At 44.6% G+C, this 24,597-nt stretch overlaps 1 protein-coding gene across 4 annotated transcripts in view; it reads left to right on the top strand.

Moving 5' to 3' along the window:
* Positions 1–296: 296 nt before the first annotated feature.
* lpin1 (lipin 1) overlaps positions 297–24,597 on the top strand; it is a 121,217-nt gene continuing 96,916 nt past the window's right edge. Inside the window, exon 1 of one of the 4 annotated variants that reach the window (XR_004412061.1) lies at positions 297–437. Coding sequence is in view for 3 of the 4 variants with exons in the window: in XM_033021581.1 (XP_032877472.1) it covers positions 375–437 (63 nt within the window). In the remaining variant the exon portion in view is untranslated. The remainder of the gene's footprint in view (positions 438–24,597) is intronic. The other 3 variants (XM_033021581.1, XM_033021577.1, XM_033021580.1) reach the window with 3 other exon arrangements.

Here is a 24,597-nt window from a genome sequence, read left to right as displayed (position 1 = left end):
CGGGTCAACAGAGGAGTGTGACATTATTAAATTTAAATTCAGTAATATTAAATAAAGCTTGAACTAATTTATAAAGACTTTTCTTTCAGTTCTTCCTGCCTTCCATTAAAACTTCAGCTCAACTTGTTACTTGGTGATGCTTGGATATCTTGGGGGCCAGATTAGCAATGACTGCAGCCTGACTCCCTGCTCAGGTTTCTGCTTGGATGGCCATTCTCGAACTTGATCATGTAAAATTAGCACGTAAACATGATCGGCAACCTGCTGAATACACAGCGACAGATTTTCTCAGAAACTACTCTGCTGTGCAAGTGATTAGAAGTCAGGACTTTAACTTGGGCTTGCAAATCGTGCAGCGAAATTACAAAAAGAAAATGACAGAAGAACACGAAGAAGTTGTGTACATTGGGAGTCCAACAGAATCTATATGGTCATGGGTAATTTAAAAAAAATATATTTAATGGTTGACAAAAATATGTTGAGGAGGATTATTTAAGTGAATGGAATAACTACTGCTGGTACTGCATGTGCATTTGATGCTAACAATGGAATCGTAATAATTGCAGACTTTGAAAATGTCTTGGTGATATCTGAAGCAATGCAATCTGCTTTTGTTGGGAATTAAGTTGTTTATAAATTATTTCACTATTTAATGTTTTAATGGTTTAGATATTTGAAAGTTTATTTCTGGAAATTGTGATGTACCTCTTAGTTGGTCCACTTTGCCTGTTACTTCATTGTGTGTTAAAGAATTTCTGAACTCATCCATTTTTGTGTCCATGACAAGTCCAACCGTACACCAGTGGAAAAGGAGCCCAAAAGTCAGATGGTTGAGATTACAATATTCTAGTTTCGCTCTCCCAAATAATTAGTAGCACTGCATATAAATTAAGCAGTCCTGCTGAAAAGCAGGACCTCCAGGGTTGTTATCTCCGGTTTGCTTCCAGTTCCTCGTGCTGGCGAGAACAGGAACAGGGAGATACGGGACCTGAACGTGTGGCTGAGGAACTGGTGCACGGGGCAGGGATTTAGATTCTTAGATCACTGGGATTTTTTTGGGGGTAAGAGGGAACTGTACAAAAGAGACGGATTGCATCTTAACAGGTGTGGGACCAGCATTCTGGCAGGCAGGTTTGCCACTGCTACACGGGTGGTTTTAAACTGAATAAGTGGGGTGGGGTGTCGAATGGGATAGTGGAGGATGGAGTTAAAGGGAAAGAGTTTCTTAAATGTGTGAGCGTAGAGACAGAGGGGTTTAAAATGAGGGTAGAAGCAATAGATAGCAAGGTGAAAAGTAAAAGTGGCAGGCTGGCAAATCCAGGGCAAAAATCAAAAAGGGCCACTTATCAGCATAATAGTATAAGGGGCAAGAGTGTTGTAAAAACAAGCCTGAAGGCTTTGTGTCTCAATGCAAGGAGCATTTGTAATAAGGTGGATGAGTTGAATGTGCAAATAGCTATTAATGACTATGATATAGTTGGGATCACGGAGACATGGCTCCAGGGTGACCAAGGCTGGGAGCTGAACATCCAGGGATATTCAATATTCAGGAGGGATGGACAGAAAGGGAAAGGAGGTGGGGTAGCGTTGCTGGTTAGAGAGCAGATTAACGCAATAGAAAGGAAGGACATTAGCTTTGAGGATGTGGAATCGATATGGGTAGAGCTGCGAAACACTAAGGGGCAGAAAACGCTAGTGGGAGTTGTGTACAGGCCACCTAACAGTAGTAGTGAAGTTGGGGATGGCATCAAACAGGAAATTAGAAATGCGTGCAACAAAGGTAAAGCAGTTATAATGGGTGACTTCAATCTACATATAGATTGGGTGAATCAAATTGGCAAGGGTGCTGAGGAAGAGGATTTCTTGGAATGTATGCGGGATAGTTTTCTAAACCAACATGTAGAGGAACCAACGAGAGAGCAGGCTATTCTAGACTGGGTATTGAGTAATGAGGAAGGGTTAGTTAGCAGTCTTGTTGTGCGTGGCCCCTTGGGCAAGAGTGACCATAATATGGTTGAGTTCTTCATTAGGATGGAGAGTGACATTGTTAATTCAGAAACAAGGGTCCTGAACTTAAAGAAAGGTAACTTTGAGGGTATGAGACGTGAATTGGCCAAGATAGACTGCCGATTGATTCTTAATGGGTTGACGGTGGATATGCAATGGAAGGCATTTAAAGACTGCATGGATGAACTATAACAATTGTTCATCCCAGTTTGGCAAAAAAAAAAATCAGGGAAGGTAGTGCATCCGTGGATAACAAGGGAAATCAGGGATAGTATCAAAACAAAAGATGAAGCGTACAAATTAGCCAGAAAAAAAGCCTACTAGAGGACTGGGAGAAATTCAGAGACCAGCAAAGGAGGACAAAGGGCTTAATTAGGAAAGGGAAAATAGATTATGAAAGAAATCTGGCAGGGAACATAAAAACTGACTGCAAAAGCTTTTATAGATATGCGAAGAGAAAAAGATTAGTTAAAACAAATGTAGGTCCCTTGCAGTCAGAAACAGATGAATTGATCATGGGGAACAAGGACATGACAGACCAATTGAATAACTACTTTGGTTCTGTCTTCACTAAGGAAGACATAAATAATCTGCCGGAAATAGCAGGGGACCGGGGGTCAAATGAGATGGAGGAACTGAGTGAAATCCAGGTTAGCCGGGAAGTGGTGTTAGGTAAATTGAATGGATTAAAGGCCGATAAATCCCCAGGGCCAGATAGGCTGCATCCCAGAGTACTTAGGAAGTAGTCCCAGAAATAGTGGATGCATTAGTGATAATTTTTCAAAACTCTTTAGATTCTGGAGTAGTTCCTGAGGATTGGAGGGTAGCTAATGTAACACCACTTTTTTTAAAAGGGAGGGAGTGAGAAAACGGGGAATTACAGACCAGTTAGTCTAACGTCGGTAGTGGGGAAACTGCTAGAATCAGTTATTAAAGATGGGATAGCAGCACATTTCGAAAGTGGTGAAATCATTGGACAAAGTCAGCATGGATTTATGAAGGGTAAATCGTGTCTGACGAATCTTATAGAATTTTTCGAGGATGTAACTAGTAGAGTGGATAAGGGAGAACCAGTGGATGTGTTATATCTGGACTTTCAGAAGGCTTTCGACAAGGTCCCACATAAGAGATTAGTATACAAACTTAAAGCACACGGTATTGGGGGTTCAGTATTGATGTGGATAGAGAACTGGCTGGCAGACAGGAAGCAAAGAGTAGGAGTAAACGGGTCCTTTTCACAATGGCAGGCAGTGACTAGTGGGGTACCGCAAGGCTCAGTTGTGGGACCCCAGCTATTTACGATATATATTAATGATTTGGACGAGGGAATTGAATGCAACATCTCCAAGTTTGCGGATGACACGAAGCTGGGGGGCAGTGTTAGCTGTGAGGAGGATGCTAGGAGGCTGCAAGGTGACTTGGATAGGTTGGTTGAGTGGGCAAATGCATGGCAGATGCAGTATAATGTGGATAAATGTGAGGTTATCGACTTTGGTGGCAAAAACAGGAAAGTAGATTATTATCTGAATGGTGGCCGATTAGGAAAGGGGGAGATGCAACGAGACCTGGGTGTCATGGTACACCAGTCATTAAAAGTAGGCATGCAGGTGCAGCAGGCAGTGAAGAAGGCGAATGGTATGTTAGCATTCATAGCAAAAGGATTTGAGTATAGGAGCAGGGAGGTTCTACTGCAGTTGTACAGGGTCTTGGTGAGACCACACCTGGAGTATTGCGTACAGTTTTGGTCTCCTAATCTGAGGAAAGACATTCTTGCCATAGAGGGAGTACAGAGAAGGTTCACCAGACTGATTCCTGGGATGTCAGGACTTTCATATGAAGAAAGACTGGATAGACTCAGTTTGTACGCGCTAGAATTTAGAAGATTGAGGGGGGATCTTATAGAAACTTACAAAATTCTTAAGGGGTTGGACAGGCTAGATGCAGGAAGACTGTTCCCGATGTTGGGGAAGTCCAGAACAAGGGGTCACAGTTTAAGGATAAGGGGGAAATCTTTTAGGACCGAGATGAGGAATACTTTTTTCACACAGAGAGTGGTGAATCTCTGGAATTCTCTGCCGCAGAAGGTAGTTGAGGCCAGTTCATTGGCTATATTTAAGAGGGAGTTAGATGTGGCCCTTGTGGATAAAGGGATCAGGGGGTATGGAGAGAAGGCAGGTACAGGATACTGAGTTGGATGATCAGCCATGATCATATTGAATGGCGGTGCAGGCTCGAAGGGCCAAATGGCCTACTCCTGCACCTATTTTCTATGTTTCTCTGTAAGTCGCCAATGGATTTTGAGGAAATCTTGTTTCTTATAGGTGCATTAACCAGTTGAAAGAAAGTAGATGGTCCCGATATTTGTGGTTCCTGGAGGAGATAGTAAGGATTACCTGAAATTGGAGAAGTCAATGTTCATACCACTGGGATGCAAACTGCCCAAGCGAAATATGAGGTGCGGCTCCTCCAATTTACGGTGGTCTTCACTCTGGACATGGAGGAGGCCCAGGACAGAAAGGTCAGATTCAGAATGGGAGGGGGAGTTGAAGTGCTGAGCCACCGGGAGATCAGGTTGGTTATTGCGAGCCCAGCTGAGGTGTTCGGCAAAGCAGTCGCCAAGCCTAAGCTTGGTCTCACTGATGTAGAACAGCTGACATCTAGAGCAGCGGATGCAATAGAGGAGGTGCAGGTGAACCTCTGCTGCACCTGGAAGGACAGCTTGGTTCCTTGAATGGAGTCAAGGGGGGGAGGTAAAGCGACAAGTGTAGCATTTCTTGCGGTTGCAAGGGAAACTGCCAGGAGAGGGGGTAGTACGGGTGGGAAGGGACGAAGTGACCAGGGAGTTACGGAGAGAGCGGTCTCTGCGGAAAGCATACAGGGGGGGAGATGGGAAGATGGGGTCACGTTAGAGGTGGCGAAAATGACGGAGGACTATCTGTTGTATGTGACGGCTGCTAGGGAAATGTTGGAAATGGTCCAGTGTATTTGAGTGCCGGATGGAAGTTAGTGGCAAAATGAATGAAGTCAGTGAGTTGTGTGCGGGTGCAGGAGGTAGCATGAATGCAGTCGTCGATATAGCGGAGGTAGTGTTCGGGGATAGGGCCACTGTTCGTCTTGAACAAGGATTGTTCGACGTACCCTATAAAGAGGCAGGCATAGCTAGGGCTCGCGTGCGTGCCCATAGCTACGCCTTGTATTTGGAGGAAATGGGAGGAGTCGAACAGTTATTAAGAATAAGGACCAGCTCCACTGGGTGGAGGAGAGTATCAGTAGACGGGGATTGGTTAGTTCTCCGGTCGAGGAAGAAACGGAGGGCTTTGACACCCTCCTGGTGGGGGATGGAGGTGTAGAGTGACTGGATATCCATGGTGAAGATGAGGGAATGAGGGCCTAGAGAACTGAAGTCCTGGAGTCGACGAAGAGCGTGTGAGGTGTCTTGAACATGGGTAGGGAGGGATTTAACCAGGGGGGATAGGATGGAGTTGAGGTATGTGGAAATAAGTTCGGTGGGACATGAACAGGCAGAGACAATGGGTCTACCAGGACAGTCAGGTTTGTGGATTTTGGGGAGAAGGTAAAATCGGATCATGCGGAGCTGGGGAACGATGAGGTTGGAGGCTTGGGGGGGCAGGGAGCCGGAGTTGATTAATTGGGATGGCTCTATTAGTTTTTCATGAATTATGACAGAAGTTCTGAGATCTGACACAAACAAAATTAATTTTAAAAGATTAAGACATTGGATAGTGAGCTCTTTGAGAGTGGAGAGCAGCCACCTTGCTGACAAAAGGTAATTTAACAAAATCGTGCATAAAGTTTTTTTTGCTGGTTTAATGTGTACCCAATTGAGAAGGCTGAACATAGAGAGAAGCAAGTGTCCAAATGGCTGTGTAAGAGGCAGGGCAACGAATGGAAGGAAGGCAAGAAATAACAGAGTGGCCTGTTCACACTGGCTGTGCTGAGGCACTGTGCTGTGTTGAGGAAAAGTGCAACTTGAGGCTTTTACTCGAGAGACTTCGGCGAGAAGGGCAAGCCCAGAGCAGCAGCAAGCGTGAAGTATAAATAGCAGCTGTTGGAAATAAATAAAGGAAGCGTGCAGGATCACGTGATGTGCTGTAGCTGCATGATGTGGGTGCTGGTGGACCCCTTGGTGGTTCCTGGCCACATCTGCAGCAAAGTGTTGCTTTATTGAGGAACTCTGGCTCAAAATTGATGACCTGGAATCTGAGCTTCAACCACTGCGGCGCATTGAGGGTGGGGAGAATTACCAGGACGTTAAGATTCTGGAGGCAGTAACGCCCATTAGATTAACTGCTTCCAATTTGGTCAGGAGAAGGAGGGTGTGACTGCAACTGAGGAAGGTCGGGAGCGCCATGAAGCATTGTGAGAGCACCCTTGGCCCGCCAACTTGTCTAGCAGGTCTGAGATTCTTGCTCCCTGTGCAGACAAACGTGGGGAGTGTAGGAAGGATGAACAACGTAACCATGACCGTGGAGTAAACCTGATGGGCTGAATGGCCTAATGCTGCCTCTATGTCTAATTAACTTGTTTTATTGTGGAACATTTCTCCTGAAATATGTTAATTTTTGCTTTAATAGCTTTTTAAAAATTATAATTGCACAGCAAACAGTTTCGATATACAAGTCAGTGAGACCAAAGATGGGTTTGTTCAAAAATAGCGAGCAGGTCAGGCAGTGTCTGTGGAGAGAGAGTCATTGTTTCAGTTTCTAAATATTTTGCAAGAATCCTACTGAATTAGTTAATCACTGTTTTGCATTATAAAGCAGTTGGATAATTCCTGCTCTTTTAGCTGAGTTTCAGTAATCCTTGCATCTTTAAGTTAAACTGACATGAAGGGCATGCATTATGATTGTCACTGTGGTTATGCTTTCAGAGATTTTGAGAACAGTGTCACCTTTGAACAAACAGTTTAAACTCCAAAGAAAACTCAATGATGATATAAACTCTTTAAGAAGGAACTGCAGATGCTGGAAAATCGAAGGTAGACAAAAGTGCTGGAGAAACTCAACGGGTGCAGCAGCATCTATGGAGCAAAGGAAATGGGCAACGTTTCGGACCGAAACCCTTCTTCAGACTGGTGGGGGGGGGGGGGGGGGGGTGGGGAGAAGAAAGGAAGAGGAGGAGCCCGAGGGCTGAGGGAGAGCTGAGAACGGGAGGAGACGGCAAGGGCTACCGGATATTGGAGAATTCATTGTTTATGCCGCTAGGGTGCAGACTGCCCAAGTGGAATATGAGGTGCTGCTCCTCCAATTTCCAGTGGTGCTCACTCTGGCCATGGAGGAGGCCCAGGACTGAGAGGTCGGACTCGGAATGGGAGGGGGAGTTGAAGTGCTGAGCCACCGGGAGGTCAGGTTTTCGGCCCGAAATGTTGCCTATTTCCTTCGCTCCGTAGGTGCTGCTGCACCCGCTGAGTTTCTCCAGCACTTTTGTCTACCACCGGGAGGTCAGGTTGGTTTATGCGGATCGAGCGGAGGTGTTCGGCGAAACGATAGCCAAGCCTGCGCTTGGTCTCACCGATGTAGATCAGCTGACATCTAGAGCAGCAGATGCAATAGATGAGGTTGGAGGAGATGCAGGTGAACCTTTGTCGCACCTGGAACGACTGCTTGGGTCCTTGAATGGAGTCGAGAGTGGAGGTAAAGTGCTTTGAGATGGTACTTGATTTATTGGTCAAACTACACCACTGAATGGCAATTCTCTTGCTCTTCCCAATTAAACACTAAACTATTGACTACCAGCTGCCTTTTCTGATCTCTACGTTAGTTGATATTGTATTTAAACCCCTCCCCCATGTTCCATGCCTGTCAATTTCAATCTACTGTCATCACTTCTTGTCTTTGGAAACCTAGGCTCCATCCCTGCAGACCATTGTCCCCTCTGCAACCTCACTTACCTCTCGTCCATGAATACCAGGGATGGACACAAAATGGTGGAGTAACTCATTGGGTCAAGCAGCATCTCTGGAGAAAGTGGATAGGTGATGTTTCGGGCTGGGACCCTTCTTCAGTCTGTTGTTTCTCTTCCATCAGTTGGGTAGATCAGCACCTGCCTTGTTTGACCAGGGATTACTTTTCACCCCAATCCTACATTACCCATCTGGTATATTCCATGGATCTAAACCGGGTCCCATTTCCTCCATGTAATGTAACATTTCAACAATGCTTCCATTCAGTGACATAATCCAAAAAAAAAAGTTATTCTCCACACGTGTAATAAGTTCTAGGTGTGTTTGCGGCAGAATTGTGGCGTGCAGTGGACAAATCTGCTGTTCTCTGAACTTGATGTGAACATTTTTCTGAGGGTGGTTTGCAAATTGCATCTGCCGGCTGCAGTACTTTGAACACAGGCTCTAGGCATGGAGGCTCAACCTTTAAATGCATCCAGGAAAATTTAAACTAATCATCATGGACCCACAGTAAGTGGAAATGCTGTCGTTGGGTTTTAGAATCACAGAGCACAGAACCAGGATTTTCAGACCACTGAGTCCATACAAACCATCAAACATTCACTTGGGTAAATCATACATTAGTCCCATTTGAAGTATTAAAGATTGCTTCTGCTGAATTTGAACTAAAATAAGGCAATATTATGAAAATGGGTCGCCAGAGGGACAAAGGATATTAGAGCATTAAGACGTAATGCTACGCAAAACCATCTTCACCATGGTGATGCAGCTTCTCCCAGTCAGGTAAAATATACCTAAATTGCTACAGTGTCTTTATGAACATCTGTGATGGTGAACCAAGTTCAGCATTGTATACTGCACAGTAACATTGCAACAATATTTCAAGATATCATTCACTTTTTTTCAAATAATATTCGTTTTGATTAGGATATGAAATTACCTTCAACAAAGCACATAAACCATGTAGAAAAACCTTTGCTGGTTTTGATGTTATAAAACGAACTGGATCTTTTCCTATTGAGGGAGAGAGCAGCCAAATTGCCAGTCTTGTTCTGCCTCAGATTGCTGCCAAGTCTTAGAATATATACGAAAATACTAATTTTCATGTCTGTTCAAGAGCATTTGTGTTTCTGTATTGTTAAACTTTCTCCCGTGTATAAAAACAATGATTATTTCTGAACAAAACATAACTTATTATTGTGTGACTCAGGATAATGCATGTGTTGCACTGAAATGTAACACAAATGTAACAGAATTTATGTGGCAAACTCTCATTGTTTCATTTATCATGTGCCTCTTTGTTGATTGAATAAGTATTGAGAAGTATGATCAGTGACAATTGTTCTTCCCACCAACAAGAGGCAGAAATGGATGACTTTGGGTTAGCTCCTTAAATATCCATTCAACACATGACAAATATTTTTACACCATAAATTTCATGTCCTGATGTAACTGGCAGCAATAAAATTAGTTACATGTATATAGTCCTAATACATTTACAGGTTTTAATAGATATTCCGCTCAATTAATCCATGCTGACCTGTCCACTCCCTTTCATATTAATCGCATGTCCCAGAACTTCTATGCCCAGGAGATGAGTGTTCATGTAGATACTTCTTAAATACTGTCAGTGGCCCAAGCTTCAACCACTCTCATGAAGTGTATTCCAGGTATTTGCCAAACCCTGGGTGAAGAAGAATCCCTTCTTGCATCTACCCAAAACCCATATCCTTTAATTTTATCTACCTCTGAAATGACAAGCAAGTTTTCAGCAGTCTACTCTACCCACATCTCATTATTGTACATATCCCAGACTATCCGACATTAATCCCTCATAATTTATATACCTCACCAAAGTGCTTCACAGCCATTGAATTTGCCCATTTTGTAAATCTGCCTGCACCTTCCCACAGTTCTGTCTGTCTTCCAGGCATTCTCCACTCACTTATCTAAAGAAACGTTGTAACGCGAAATGTCACTTGTTCCTTTCCTCCAGAGAGGCTCCCTAGTTTACACCCCAGCGGTATGAACATTGACTTCTCTAATTTCGGGTAGTCCTTGCTTTCTCCCACCTTCCCCGCCCCAGCACTCCCACAGCCTACTGTCTCCGCCTCTTCCTTTCTTCTTCCTGCCCCCCCCCCACACCCCCCCCCCCCCCCACCTCCACATCTGTCTGAAGAAGGGTCTCGACCCAAAACGTCACCTATTCCTTCGCTCCATAGATGCTGCCTCACCCGCTGAGTTTCTCCAGCACTTTTGTCTAACTTCACTATCATCAATGTGTTTGATATCCTGGACAGCATTAAATTTCTCACTGCAACGTCACCAAAATCGAGTTCACTTCATTTTAAGTTGTGGGGCTGTGCTGTGTAACTTTAGTTTTCTTTAGTGAAATTGACGTAGGATTTCAAAAGAATTCTTTTGGAATATTTTTTGAGTAGTTTGTGACTCCTTAAAGAGAAGTTTTGTCTAAATCCAGGTATTGTACAAATCAGTGCGCTTTGTCAGCAAATTGCAGAAGTCCAGAAACGGTGAACAAAAGGAATGCCTAGCTGATGTGCTTTTGTTTCTGATAATTGTGAGGAATGCTGACTAGGACAACAGAGAAAATAACTCTTTGGTGTTCTTTAAGTCGTGCCCAGTGATTTTTTTCCAAGTATATCTGAATAGGCAGGTGTGCGGGAGTAAAATTCTCATTTAAAAAAAAACCCCATAAAATTCATCCTTGGCTGCAATGAACAACATGTGGGAAGTAAAGTCAAATGAAATTCATAGCACGGAATTTATTGTTTTGTGCACTTGAGGACAAAATTATACCCAGCCATTTAGAATAATGTAAAACTCTATAGTATAAATTGGACATAAGGATAGAAAAGTATGAAGTGTTAAACACAATATAAAGAGCACATTACTAATTGAGCCACACTTTATTATAGATAATTTTGCTTTTATTCCTCCTTCAGGAACTCAAAGGAGGTAATAACTTAAGTTATTTTAGCTGCTCGGCTTGCACAGACCACAATTCACTGAGAACATCTTGAAGATGACACGAAAATTGGAGATATAGTGAGGAAAGATATCGAAGTCCAATTCACTGGATGTTTTCAAGAGAGATTTAGATAAAGCTCTTGGGGGTAAACGGGATATAGGGGAAAAAGCAGGAACGGGGCACTGATTTTGAATGATCAGCCATGATCATATTCAATGGCGGTGCTGGCTCAAAGGGCCAAATGGCCTACTCCTGCACCTATTTTCTATGTTTCTAAGTTTACAACAGGTTCTAGATCACGGGAAGGTGGGCCAAGGAATGGCAGATGGAAATTAACTCTGACAAGTGTGAGGTGTTTCATATCGATATGTTAAACCGTGACAGGACTTGCATAATAATAATAATAATAATAATAATAATAACTTTATTTATAAAGCACTTTAAACAACTGCAGTTGCCACAAAGTGCTGTACATGAGAACTCATGAACAAAAAGCTATTACAAACAATTAAAAACCATTAAAAACCGTAAAACGAAGGACTATAAAAAAACACACTAAAAATTAAAAGACATTAAAAGCACTAAAAACAGGAGCAATGCCTCAGCCAGTGTCGAAAGCCAAAGAATAAAAATGTGTTTTTAGGGAGGATTTGAAGATGGACAGTGAGGGGGCCTGTCTGATGTGCAGCGGCAAGGTGTTCCAGAGTGCCGGAGCAGCAACAGAAAAGGCTCTATCCCCTCTGAGCTTCCGCTTAGACCTTGGTACCTCAAGGAGCAGCTGATCAGCTGACCTGAGGCACCGGGCAGGAGCATATAGGTGGAGCAGCTCAGAGAGGTAAGGCGGGGCATAGTAAAATGTAGAACCCTGAAGAGTGTTGTGAAACAAATAAATCTGGGAGTACAAATGCATTTGGCATGCTTGCTTCCATTGAAAAGGATATTGACTACTGAACATTGACGACATCTTGATAATGTTATAGAGTCATAGTCGTACAATTTGGAAACTGGTTCTTCGGCCCAACCTACCCACACCGACCAACATGCCACATCTACACTTCCCAACTGCCTGTGTTTGACACAGATCCCTCTAGGCCTATCCAATCCATGTACCTGTCTAAGTGTGTCTTAAACATTGTGATAGTACTTGCAGCATTGTGATAGTTGCACAAGTCTTCGGTGAGACCACACTTAGAGTACTGTGTGTTGTTCTGGTTGTCCAGCTGTAGCAAGGATGTCATTAAATTGGAAAGGAAGCAGAAGAGGTTCACCAGGATGTTACCTTGGCTTGCAGGCTTGAATTATAGGGAGAGGCTGGATAGTCTAGGATTTTTTTCTTTGGTGTTAGGGTGACATTATTGAGTTTTATAGGTGCATGGACAAAGTAAATGCTCACAGTCTTTTTCCCAGGATAGGGGAATCTAACACAAGGGCATAGATTTAAGGTAATAGGGGAGAGATTTAACAGGGGTCTGATGGGCAGCTTTTTAATGCAGTTGGTTGTCTGTATATTGACCAAGCTTCCAGAGAAGGCTAGAGAAACATGCAATATCTTAAAAATATATTTGGGCATATTATAGGGATAATGGGCCTGTCCCACTTTAGCGATTTTTGGGGCGACTACAGGCGACTGCCGCAAAATTTTCAACATGTTGAAAATTTTTCGGCGACATTGGCGACAATTTTTGTTGTCGTAAGTGCTGTCGTAGGTTGTTGCCAGGTGTCCATTAAAACTAGTCCCTGGCAGTCGCCAAAAGAGTCGCTTAAGTGGGACAGGCCCTTAAGGTGAGCTGACGGGGACGTTTCCATGATGAAAAGATCTATGATTCTAAGACTCTAAATGAACTCTTTGTTCTATAAACTCGTGACGTGTTCATATTTTTATGGCTGCATGAATTGTTGCTAAATGGGACAGATCCAAAACATTCCATTGTATTGACTTCAGCTACAATTATTTGTAAGCTTTGTACAGAACTGCATGTAATACTGGAATCTACCAATGTAGCTAAATGTGGTATTGGCACCTCCTGTCAACTCAACTGTTGTATTTTCAAAGGTTTTCAGTCGACAAATGCATCCAGGAGTATTGCAGCAGAATAAGATTTAACATTAACAATGTACTCGATAAAATAGGATAACGAGATGCCGAGAAATGTCTTGAACTAACATTACTATCAATGATATGTATACATGTGTTTGAATACAGAAACATTTAGAGCAGCATCTTTTCATTTTAATTCTTTTGTTTTACTTCTCCCAAGCCACGTTCTTTGATTATTCTTTAGATTTTGTCAGTATTATGTGATTGGGTATTTGCGTCAGATCTCTGATTAGTCTGCATAAAAGCAATTGTTCAGAAAATCATTCCTGTACATTAAATAATAAAAGCACATTTTACTCAAAAACAATGAGATCTTAATTCAGCTGACCATCATATCTGATATTTGATTCTGAATTCTAAACATAGCAGGAGCTTCCCCCTAAATCTCGAAATAAACTACTTGGATGGGATTAACCTACTTTTGACAAATGGAAGACAGCTGGGAGGAATTATTTATGGTTGTAAATACTGAGCAACTAACAAGAAACTAAACAGTGTTGTGTGATTGCACGGACTCAACGTAACATTACATTTTACGGATCTTTGAAATGGGTTTGAAAAATGAAAATGATTGTCGGATATTAAGAACAAATAGTTATTTCTAACCCTTTACTTTTACCACATCTCAGATAATTGTGACAAAGGTGATGAAAGATGTTTTGGTCATGATGACAAGGCTATTGATATAGTGTTGGGTGTATCAAGTACGTAGCTTCATAATTATTTCATAAAATAACTGCCATGGCATCTATTATGATATCATAGATATCAACTCCTATCGTGATAGCCCTCTCTGGCTTTACCCTATCCTGTTGTGCTTCAGAGCCAAACCTGCTTTCACAGACCTGACTGCTGCTACTGCTCTCCTCTGAATAGTCATCCCTCACAACAGTATCCAAAAGGATGTTTGTTTTCGAGAGCGAATGACCACAGAGAAACTCGTGCATCAAGGAGGGAAAGAGCTCATTGTGGACATCCTTGTTGAACATTGGCATCTCCTGAATACACGTGTTGGGGAACTGGAGCAGCAGTTGGATGGCCTCGGGGGCCATCTGGGAAAAGGAGAGTTTCCTGGACAAGACCTACAGTGAGATTGTCACACCAAGGATACAGGAAGAGTGAAGGTGAGACTATGAGAAAGAGGAGTAAACGTGGAGTGCAGGAGACCCTGGTGGCTGTACCTACTGAAAGCAGGTACACCCTCTTGGGAGCAGACAACACAACAAGATTGAGTGGTAGCCAGGGCTGTGATTCCAACCCTGGTGCTGAAGCTCAATGGGGAAGAACCATAGTGACGGGAGACTACATCGTCAGAGTTGCAGAAAGGAGATTCTGCAGCAGCAGGCGAGACTCCGGGATGGTGTGTTGTCTCCCTGGTGCAAGGGACCAGGATGCCTCGGAGCAGATTCATGGCATCCTCCAGAGTGAGGGGGAGCAGCCGGAGGTTGTTGTGCATGTTGAAGTCAATGTTCATACCGCTGGGGTGTAATAAACTACCCAAGCGAAATATGAGGTGCTGTTCCTCCAATTTGCATAGGACCTCACTCTGACAATGGAGGAGGCCCAGGACAGAAAGTTCAGATTGGGAATGGGAGGGAGGGTTGAAGTGCCGGGCTACCGGAAGATCAGATAGGTTAAGACGGACTGAGCGGAGGTGTTCAGCGAAACGATCACCGAGCCTGCACTTGGTCTCGCCGATGTAGAGAAGTTGTCATCTGGAACAGCGGATACAGTAGATGAGGTTGGAGGAGTTTGCTGTGCCGCATCAACTGTTTGATAATGTGGATATCGTGGGTCCGCTGCCTCTGTCCCGGCTCATCACGCGTCTCCTCACGTTGGTGGATCGTTTTATGCGTTGGCTGGAAGCTGTTCCGCTAAAAATAAAAAATAAATAAAAAAAGAAAGTCCAGAACAAGGGGTCACAGTTTAAGGATAAGGGGATTAGGACCGAGATGAGGAAAAAAATTTTCACACAGAGAGTGGTGAATCTCTGGAATTCTCTGCCACAGAATGTAGTTGAGGCCAGTTCATTGGCTATATTTAAGAGGGAGTTAGATGTGGCCCTTGTGGCTAAAGGGATCAGGGGGTATGGAGAGAAGGCAGGTACAGGATACTGAGTTGGATGATCAGCCATGATCATATTGAATGGCGGTGCAGGCTTGAAGGGCCGAATGGCCTACTGCACCTATTTTCAATGTTTCTACCTCTGCTGCGCCCGTGCCTGTGCCCTTGCTGCCCATTGGATTACTCGTTTTGTTGTGCCTGTGGACATTTCCTCGGACCGGGAGCCTCAGTTCACTTCTGAGTTGTGGTCAACTATGGCTCGCCTGTTGGGGGTTCAGCTCCACCATACTATGGTCTACCATCCCCAGTCGAACTGTTTGGTGAAGCGCTTTCACCGGCATTTGAAGGCCGCCCCCCAGGCATGACTTACTTGGCCAGAGTGGATGGACAAGTTACCTTGGGTGTTGCTGGGGATCCGCACTGCCCCCAAGGAGGATTTGGCTTCCTCATTGACAGAGCTGGTGTATGGTGCTCCGCTTGCGGTTCCAGGGGATTTTGTTCCGGTGGTGCATGGGTAGCAGGAGCTGCCTTCCTCGGTGTTGGTTTGCGGCAGAAGGTGGGCATGCTTGCTCTGGTTCCGACATGGTGTGGTGCCTTCACATGTTCCAGCTGCTCCTCGGGACCGTGCTTTTGTGTTCCTGCGCTGTGACGCGCATCGCCGCCGTTGCTGCGGCCTTGCAAGGGGCTCTTCCATTTACTGCAGAGCGGTCTTCCGACTTTTGTTTTGGACATAGGGTGGGCAACGTGAGACTGTGTTGGTGGCTCGGTTGAAGCCCGCTCATGTCGACCTGATTCGACCTGTGTTGGTGGCCCTGCCTCGTGGTCGGGGGCGTCCGAGGTCCTCACCACTCCCGCATTCGCCTTCCTCAGGGGAGTGCCCTGTGGGGGGGGGGGGGGTGTTTGTACGAGGTCCGGCCGCCTCGTTCGTCTACCCTTTCGGTTTCGTGCTTCGGGTTCTGGGGGGGGGTCCTGTGGTGCCACCCGGTGGTTAGGCCACTTGAATTCGAACCCTTGGCAGTCGGGGGTAGGGTAACGTGACTGGGTAATGGCAGGAAGCAGTTGTCACTAGGTTCAGGGGTGTGCCCTAGTATGGAGACCTGGGTCAGCCCTCCCCATTCGCGTGTGTGTTGATCTCTTTACCGGAGCAATAAAGTTCTCTTTGTTTTCACCACACGTGGCTTGTTTATTCGCCCACCATAACAATCTCATTGAATGGCAGGCCAGGCTTGAGAGGCTAAGTGGCTTTCTCCTGCTCGGACTCTCTTGTGTTGTGATAAGATACAAGGATAAGAGAGGTTGTGTCATTGTATGAAAGGGCAAGTGTCAAGGCTTTTAAAATTTACGAGAAGACACCCTTTTTCCGACAGGTTTACGAGATTTAATTAAGATCCTTTCAATCTTATGTATTTGTTTTCATGTGTATTAAATTATTTCAACTATTGTATTGCATATCCTTATGTGCCAAGGCAGCGGTGGTAATAATAATAATAATAATAATAAGCTAAACTGGGCATTCAACTTTCTGGGGTCTGATGCACACTTCTTTTCTACAAGTGGTGACTTCAGGGACAACATTAAATAGCTCCAGTGCACCTGGTGACACTCTCGTGACCAGCGTCGTGGAGCAGAGAATGTGTAGAGATACAGCCGGTGGATGTTGAGGCAGAAAGGTATTTCAACTGCTCATCATCTCACATGTCATGTCCCGAGGACCCTCTTGGATCAACATACGCAATACCATGTCAGCTGTTAATGGAAAATGATGCCATTGTGACATTTTCATCGTTTCCCACTCATCGCTCGGGTATTTTTGGATGACGCAGACTAAGATTTATTTAGAGTTTATGTGCTCGCTGATACACATTGATCTCCATTTTGACTAACTGGTTACTCTACCGTGGATTTGGGTACTAACTATTTGTGACCTCGAGGGTAATGCAGTCACAAAATGTCGCTTCCAGAGGACATTGGCAACCTACATGCTCCTGAGATCAAAAGTATTATCCACTGGTCAAGCCGTTACTTCACAATGTTCTTGACCTTCAGATAGGCTACCATGAAAATGTTATAGTCCTTGATGCACCGACTATGCAAAATAATGTATTTTTCAGAGGCTACATGCTGTGACGGCTTAATGAATGTTATACATCTTCCTACCTTGGATTGGCTTAGATGTGTACCAAGACCTTAACTGAGTCAGATAATGCAGTCCAAATAGGATTCGTTTTCCAAGAAACCTTGTATAACCTGTAAATTCATTTTGATTAGCAGGAAAATAAATATGACTGCTTGAGAATGGTCTTTAAACCAGATCAGTCGTTGCTTATCCTGTTCTAGCCTGGCAGTAACTGCATCACTTCCTTCAAGTGTTTCTCATGACTCGCCTTGATGTCGGGTGGTTAATTGTTTAAAAAAGACAGCGATTTTTTAGGAAAACGCTCTCATTGCTGTTTTGATGGTGTTAGATTCCTAATTTCATAATTGGTCAATGTGCCTTCAAAGATGCATGTTCCTCTGCACCCAGCTACTTTGAATCGACCTTGCTCTGCCCCAATAGTATTTTAACCCTTTCAGACAGCCACTTGTAAAGTAGGATCTGAAGATGGGCCTCAACCCGAAATGTTGCCCATTCCTTCTCTCCAGAAATGCTGCCTGTCCTGCTTAGTTTCTCCAGCTTTTTATGTCTCTCATCACTTGTAAAGTAACATTCTTTGAAGTTTATGTTGTATTAACTCGAACTAAAATCATAGTTAGAGGTTTTGTGGGCCCAAGCACAGCCAGTGTGCCACTGAGGTATTGCTGCCAATTTAGAAAAGTCTCTATTCCTTGATTTTGCTGTAAGGAGGCACTCTTTCATCTGCTGCAAGTGTTTTTAATGGAAAATGTTGCTGTCTGGGAATCAATTCGGCATTCATTTGCCCATTGGAAATCACTAAAATGTGCTGCAAATTTGTATTTTGTAGTTCCAATGGGACATATTCCAGGAAGAGTTGTGAGTGGAATGGCTTCTGACTTGTGATGTCTCCATTTGTGAGGCATGCAGTCTCTCTCCCATGGAAGCCTACATGGCCCACATAGAGCTGTGTGTGTAGTTCCTGATCCCCTTCCACTCTGGGACCCGTTTACTTCTCGACCTACTTCTCTTCCTGAACTGGTCTCTCAGTTAAGGAGCTGTTGTGCGGGATGCAGCCGACTGTCCCATATTACACAGAGCTGCTTGGAGTGTACTGCACTGTGTCCCCAGGTCGACGTGGACTGTGGAGTCTCCTCTTATGATATACCATAGAACTTTATTTATCCCAGGAGGGAAATTGATCTGCCAACAGTCATAAAACACAAGCTACATAAAACATGAAATTAAAGTAACGAGTGGAAAGGATTGGGGATGTGCAAAGATTTGTGGGGGGTGGGGGGGTTGGGTGGGAAGAGAGAGAGAGCGTGGGAGGGAAGTCAGTCTACCCCATAACAGAAGGGGGAAGAGTTGTGCAATTTGAAAGCCACAGGGAAAAAGGATCTTCTATGGCGTTCTGTGCTGCATCTTCGTGGAACCAGTCTGTTCCTGAAGGTACAACTCGGGTTGATTCGTGTGTCATGGAGGGGGTGAGCTGTATTGTCCAAGATGCTCTGCAGTTTGAGGAGCATCCTCCCCTCCAAGACCACCTCCCATGAATCCAACTCCACCCCCAGGACAGAGCCAGCCTTCCTGATGAGTCTTGGGGAAGTACAGTGGCTTGGTCCACTGTACTGCTGGGGTGCCATAGTATTCATCACAGTGATACTCTGCAGGAGTTCATGGGAGACACATTGGTGTGGGAAGCCATGCAAGGAGAGGGCAGGCACTATCACCCAAGGTCAAACTCTCACGGCTGTGCTAATCATGAAAGACTGAGACCACAGTAAAGAGAACCTGCCAAATGAAGGAGCCATATGAGCTTCCTGGACCCCTGCCATTGACCTTGAGAACATTCCTTGCATGGTCACAATGACCTACACGTCGAAATAGGAGCCTTGCAATTCGAGAAGCATTTAGAGTTTTAAAGGAGAGCCCAGGCACCATCTATTGCAGCCTAGGTTTTAGGAAGTCGCAAGTGTTTGCTCGTCCACAGGCTTGTGACCAAAGGAGGAAGGCCGCTTCTTGACAATAAGAGGATCAGGAACTTCCCTAATGCTGCAGTGGCAGTAAACTATCAGATTTGGCATAGTCGCCCAAAGCTGCCAACGATAATCCCAGGCATTATGACATTAATCGTGAAAGTCACTTGTGGGAAGAGCAGACTGGGACATGGGGATAAAGCTCGGGGCCTGACAGAAATGTCACACATCTCTGAACGTGAACTCTCAAAGCATCCGTTCTCTGGGAAGACTGAAATAGGTGTCCATGAGTGCGTGCGAGCATGATCCCTCCACAGTCTTCAATTATTTAATTGCATTGCATCCTCCTTCTGGGTATACAAACTTTTCCAGATATCAGCAATGCCAGGCTGAAGCACTCTCTTCAAGTGCCGCCCCTGGAGTCACCCAGAAATAGTTTACACGTGTCAAATTCTCAGCTGAAGTCAATTCAAGTGGCTATTGTGAATAGAAATATTTTTCAGCCTTTGAAAATATCCTCCAAAGAGATCTGCGTCAGCACACCGTAGTTTAAAGTTTCAATGGGAGTGGCCCTCCAAATATCATTGTTAACAGATTAAACTGCACCATAGAGATCTGCTGGGCAATTGACTGCTGCACGATCAATGTTACTTGGACCAGTGATAGTTATACAGCATGAAAACAGACCTTTTGGCCCAAATTGTCCATGCTACCAAGGTGCTCAATCTAAGCTAGTCCATTTGCCTGTGTTTGGTCCATATTCCTCTAAAACTTTCCAAACCCATCTACCTGTCCAAATGTTTATTAAATGTTAGTATTGAACCTGCCTCAATTACTTTGTCTGGCAGCTCTGTTCAGATAATCCCATCGATGGTGTGAAAAAGTTGCCTCTTGGCTTCCTAACAAATCATTCCCGTCTCGCCCAATACCTATGTCCTCCTCGTCTTGATTCCCATATTTTAGGAAAAAGATCTATTCCCCATGTGAATTTATATACCTCTATACGGTCACCACTCTGCCTCCACGCTCCAAGGAATAAAGTCCCAGCCTGCCCATCTCTCCCTAAAGGTCAGGTTCTCGTGTCCTGGCAATATCCTTGTAAATTTTCTCTTCACTTTTTTTTCTACTGGCAGCTTTCCTATTGCATGGTGACCAAAACGGAACTCATTACTCCTCAGGTGGCCTCGCCAAAATCTTGTATAACTGTAACATAATATCCACACTTGTATACCCTTGACTGATGAAGGCCAGCGTGCCAAAATTCGTCTTCACCACCCTATCTACATTTTATGCCGCTTTCAGGGAACAATGTATTTGTACTCCAAGATCTCTCTGCTCTATGACACTCCCAAGGGCCCTACCATTCATTGTTTGGGTCCTGTGAATACAACACCTCACACTTAACTAAATTAAGCTAAATTTGCGATTAATCGGACCTCTTATTCAACTGATTAAGATCCCACTGTAATTCTTCATAAAGTTATTCACTGTTTTATGCCCCCAATTTTTGTGACATCTGCAAGTCTACTAATCATACCTTGTACCTTCTTGTCCAAATTGTTGATATAGATGACAAACAATATTGGTTCCAGTGCCAATCCCTGAGGCACACCATTTGTCACAGGGTTCCTCTGTGATAAGCAATCTTTCACCACCACAATCTGCTTCCTACCATGAAGCCCATTCTGTATCCAGTTAGCTCACTCTCCCTGGATCCCATGCAATCTACCTTTCGAAGCAGATTATCACACGGAACCTTATCAAAGGCCTTGCTGGTCTATTTAGACCCATCTAAGGCCCTGTCCTCATCAACTTTCTTTGTTATTTCTTTTATAAAGCTGAATGAAATTTGTGGGACACTATCTCCCACACACTAAGCCATGTTGACTTTATTTAATTTTAAACTGGAAATTATGGAAAATAATGTTGCACGAAGATTGATGTCCTGAGGAGTGTTCTGTACACACAATGTATATCCAAATGGAGATGCCTAATCTCATTGACAGTAAGGTGAATATGACCTGGAAATAGTACATTCACATTCTCCTCTGGGTTAAATAAATGTAATCACTGAGCACAGTAAAATGCAGTTTATTGTGATCTAATTTCTTGAGGTGAACGAAACCAAGATCTGGGGTAGACAAAATGCTGGAGTAACTCAGCGGACAAGCAGCATCTCTGGAGAGAAGGAAAGCATCTGCAGTTCTTTCCTACACAAAACCAAAATCTGCCTGTCTACTCCTATGATGTTCATCTTAACCATAATTCTGCCCTCCATAATATTTGGGACAAAGACCTGTCATTTATTTATTTGCCTCTGTACTCCACAATTTGAGATTTGTAATTTAAAAAAATCACATGTGATTAAAGTGCATATTGTCAGATTTTATTAAAGGGCATTTTTATACATTTTGGTTTCACCATGTAGAAATTACAGCTGTGTTTATATTTAGTCCCCCCCCCTTTTCAGGGCACCATAATGTTTGGGGCACATGGCTTCACATGTGTTTGTAATTGCTCAGGTGTGTTTAATTGCATCCTTAATGCAGTTATAAGAGAGCTCTCAGCACCTAGTCTTTCCTCCAGTCTTTCCATCACCTTTGGAAACTTTTATTGCTGTTTATCAACATGAGGGCCAAAGTTGTGCCAATGAAAGTCAACGAAGCCATTATGAGGCTGAGAAACAAGAATACAACTGTTAGAGACATCAGCCAAACCTTAGGCTTGCCAAAATCAACTGATTGGAACATAATTAAGGAGAAAGAGAGCACTGGTGAGCTTACTAATCGCAAAGGGACTGGCAGGCAGACCGACAGATCAAAAACACTCTTCAGGATTTGGGTGTAGATTTGTCAATGACCACTGTCCGCAGAAGACTTCATGAACAAAAATACAGAGACTACACTGCAAGATGCAATGCACTGGTTAGCTTCAAAAATAGGATGGCCCTGTTACAGTTTGCCAAGAAGTACTTAGAAGACCAACCACAGTTCTGGAAAAATGGCTTGTGGACAGATGAGATGAATATTAACTTATATCAGAGTGATGGCAAGAGCAAAGTATGGAGGAGAGAAGAAACTGCCCAAGATCCAAAACATACCACCTCATCTGTGAAACACAGTGGTGGGGGTCTTATGGCTTGGGCATGTATGGCTGCTGAAGCTTCTGGCTCGCTTAACTTCATTGATGATACAACTGCTGATGGTAGTAGCATAATGAATTCTGAAGTCTATCGACACATCTTATTTGCTCAAGTTCAAACAAATGCCTCAAAACTCATTGGCCGGCACTTCATTCTACAGCAAGACAATCCCAAACATACTACTAAAGCAACAAAGGAGTTTTTCAAAGCTAAAAAATGGTCAATTCTTGAGTGGCCAAGTCAATCACCTGGTCTGAACCCAATTGAGCATGCATTTTATAGGCTGAAGAGAAAACTGAAGGGGACTAGTCCCCAAAACAAGCATAATTGAATTGAATTGAATTGAATTGAATCCTTTATTTGTCATTCAGACCTTTCGGTCTGAACGAAATGCTGTTGCCTGCAGCCATACATGTAATAATAACAAAACACAATAAACACAAATTAACATCCACCACAGTGAGTTCACCAAACACCTCCTCACTGTGATGGAGGCAAAAGTCTTAGAGTTACTGTCTCTTCCCTCCTCTTCTCCCTCTGCGCCGAGGCGATACCCCACCGGGCGATGGTAAGTCAGTCCCGCGGCTCAACCGAGCTCCGCGAACGGGCCGGTTCAAGCTCCGCGGCCCGGGGGGTGGTCAAAGCTGCCCGCGCTGTTGCAACGGGTGCTCCGGAAAACAGGCACCAGCCTGTGACCTGCGAGCTCCTGACATTGTCCTCCACCGGCCCGCGGCCGAGCCCCGGATCCAGGTCGCCGCCGCCTCAGCCGCCGTAGCACCGTCTCCGCTCCGCACCGGGCCGCCCACAAGGCAGCGTCTCAGCCCCGCACCGGGCTGCCCCCACGGAAGCACCTTCCAGCCGGGAGCCGGTCCGCCCGCACGGCAGCGTCTCAGCCCCGCACCAGGCTGCTCACACGGGAGCGCCTTCCAGCCAGTAGCCGTGCCGGCCGCACGGGAGTGTCTCAGCCCCGCACCGTCCGCCCTCACCGGAGCGCCGAGTCGTGCCGCTACCCAGACGTCGCCACAGCTCGAAGACGGCCAGCCTCGCGTTGGTGAGTCCTGGCTGGCTCTACCTCCGGACCCTCGAGGTCGGTCGCAGGTTGGAGGCCGCCAGCTCCGCCATTAGGCCTCAGCGCAGACGGGGGAAGAGAAGGGGAATACGACAAAAAGTCGCATTCCCCCGAAGGGAGAGACAGAAAGCTCTGTTTCACCCTCCCCCCACACACATAACACCACCTAATAACCAAAAAATGTACTAAACTAGACAAAAAAAAAACAACATAAAAAGTAAAAACAGACAGACTGCAGGCGAGCCGCAGCTGTATCACAGCGCCGCCACTTCCGGAGTGGCGGTGCTGTGATGCTGCTGACTGCAATAGAGGTCTGGCAGAGCATCACCAGAGAAGACACCCAGCAACTGTTGATGTCCATGAATCGCAGACTCTATGCAAAGGATATACAACAAAATACTAAACATGACTACTTTCATTTACTTTACATTGATGTGTCCCAAACATTATGGTGCCCTGAAAATGGGGGGGGGGGGGGGGGGGGGAAGGGACTATGGATAAACTGCTATAATTTCTACATGGTGAAACCAAAATGCATAAAAATGGCCTTTATTAAAATCTGACAATGTGCACTTTAACCACATGTGATTATTTTTTTTTCTATTACAAATCTCAAATTGTGGTGTACAGAGGCAAATAAATAAATTATGGGTCTTTGTTCCAAACATTAAGGAGGGCACAGTAAGTCTGCAAAATTATGGAGAATTGAGATGTAAGTGGCTCAATTCAAATGATCTTACCACTTATAGACTCCCAATGTTGGAGTAATTCAGCGGGTCATGCAGCAATTCCAGAGAGCAGGGCTAGGTGACGTTTCGTGTCAGAACCCTCTTCAAACTGATTGTGGGGAGAAAGAACTGGAAGCAAGAAAAGACCAGGACATATTGGGGCTGGCAACAGATGTGGTCAAGGAGGGTGGTTCCAATTTATACTATTGTTGGCATGGGACAGTGTGATCTCACTGGCACAGGGCAGTCCATCTTTGGATTCCCAGATGAACTGGAAGATGGCCCGAGTGATCAGCAAGGCTGAGGAGCAGGAGGACGGCCACACCTATGACAAATACAGCAGCCCCAATTGGCACATTTTTCCAGTTATCGAGAGAGAGCGAGCATTTCTTCCACTGTCTCTATCTTTGGCTATCCACCTCACAAAATGTTGTGTGCCTCGGCCACTGTGAATTAATTAGCCATGCCTTGTTTTTCATCAACAG

The sequence above is a fragment of the Amblyraja radiata genome, chromosome 5 (genome assembly GCF_010909765.2).
Source record: "Amblyraja radiata isolate CabotCenter1 chromosome 5, sAmbRad1.1.pri, whole genome shotgun sequence".
In the NCBI taxonomy this organism is placed as follows: Eukaryota; Metazoa; Chordata; class Chondrichthyes; order Rajiformes; family Rajidae; genus Amblyraja; species Amblyraja radiata.
Note: the sequence above shows the minus strand (reverse complement) of the source record. Positions and strands in the feature narration are given on the sequence as shown.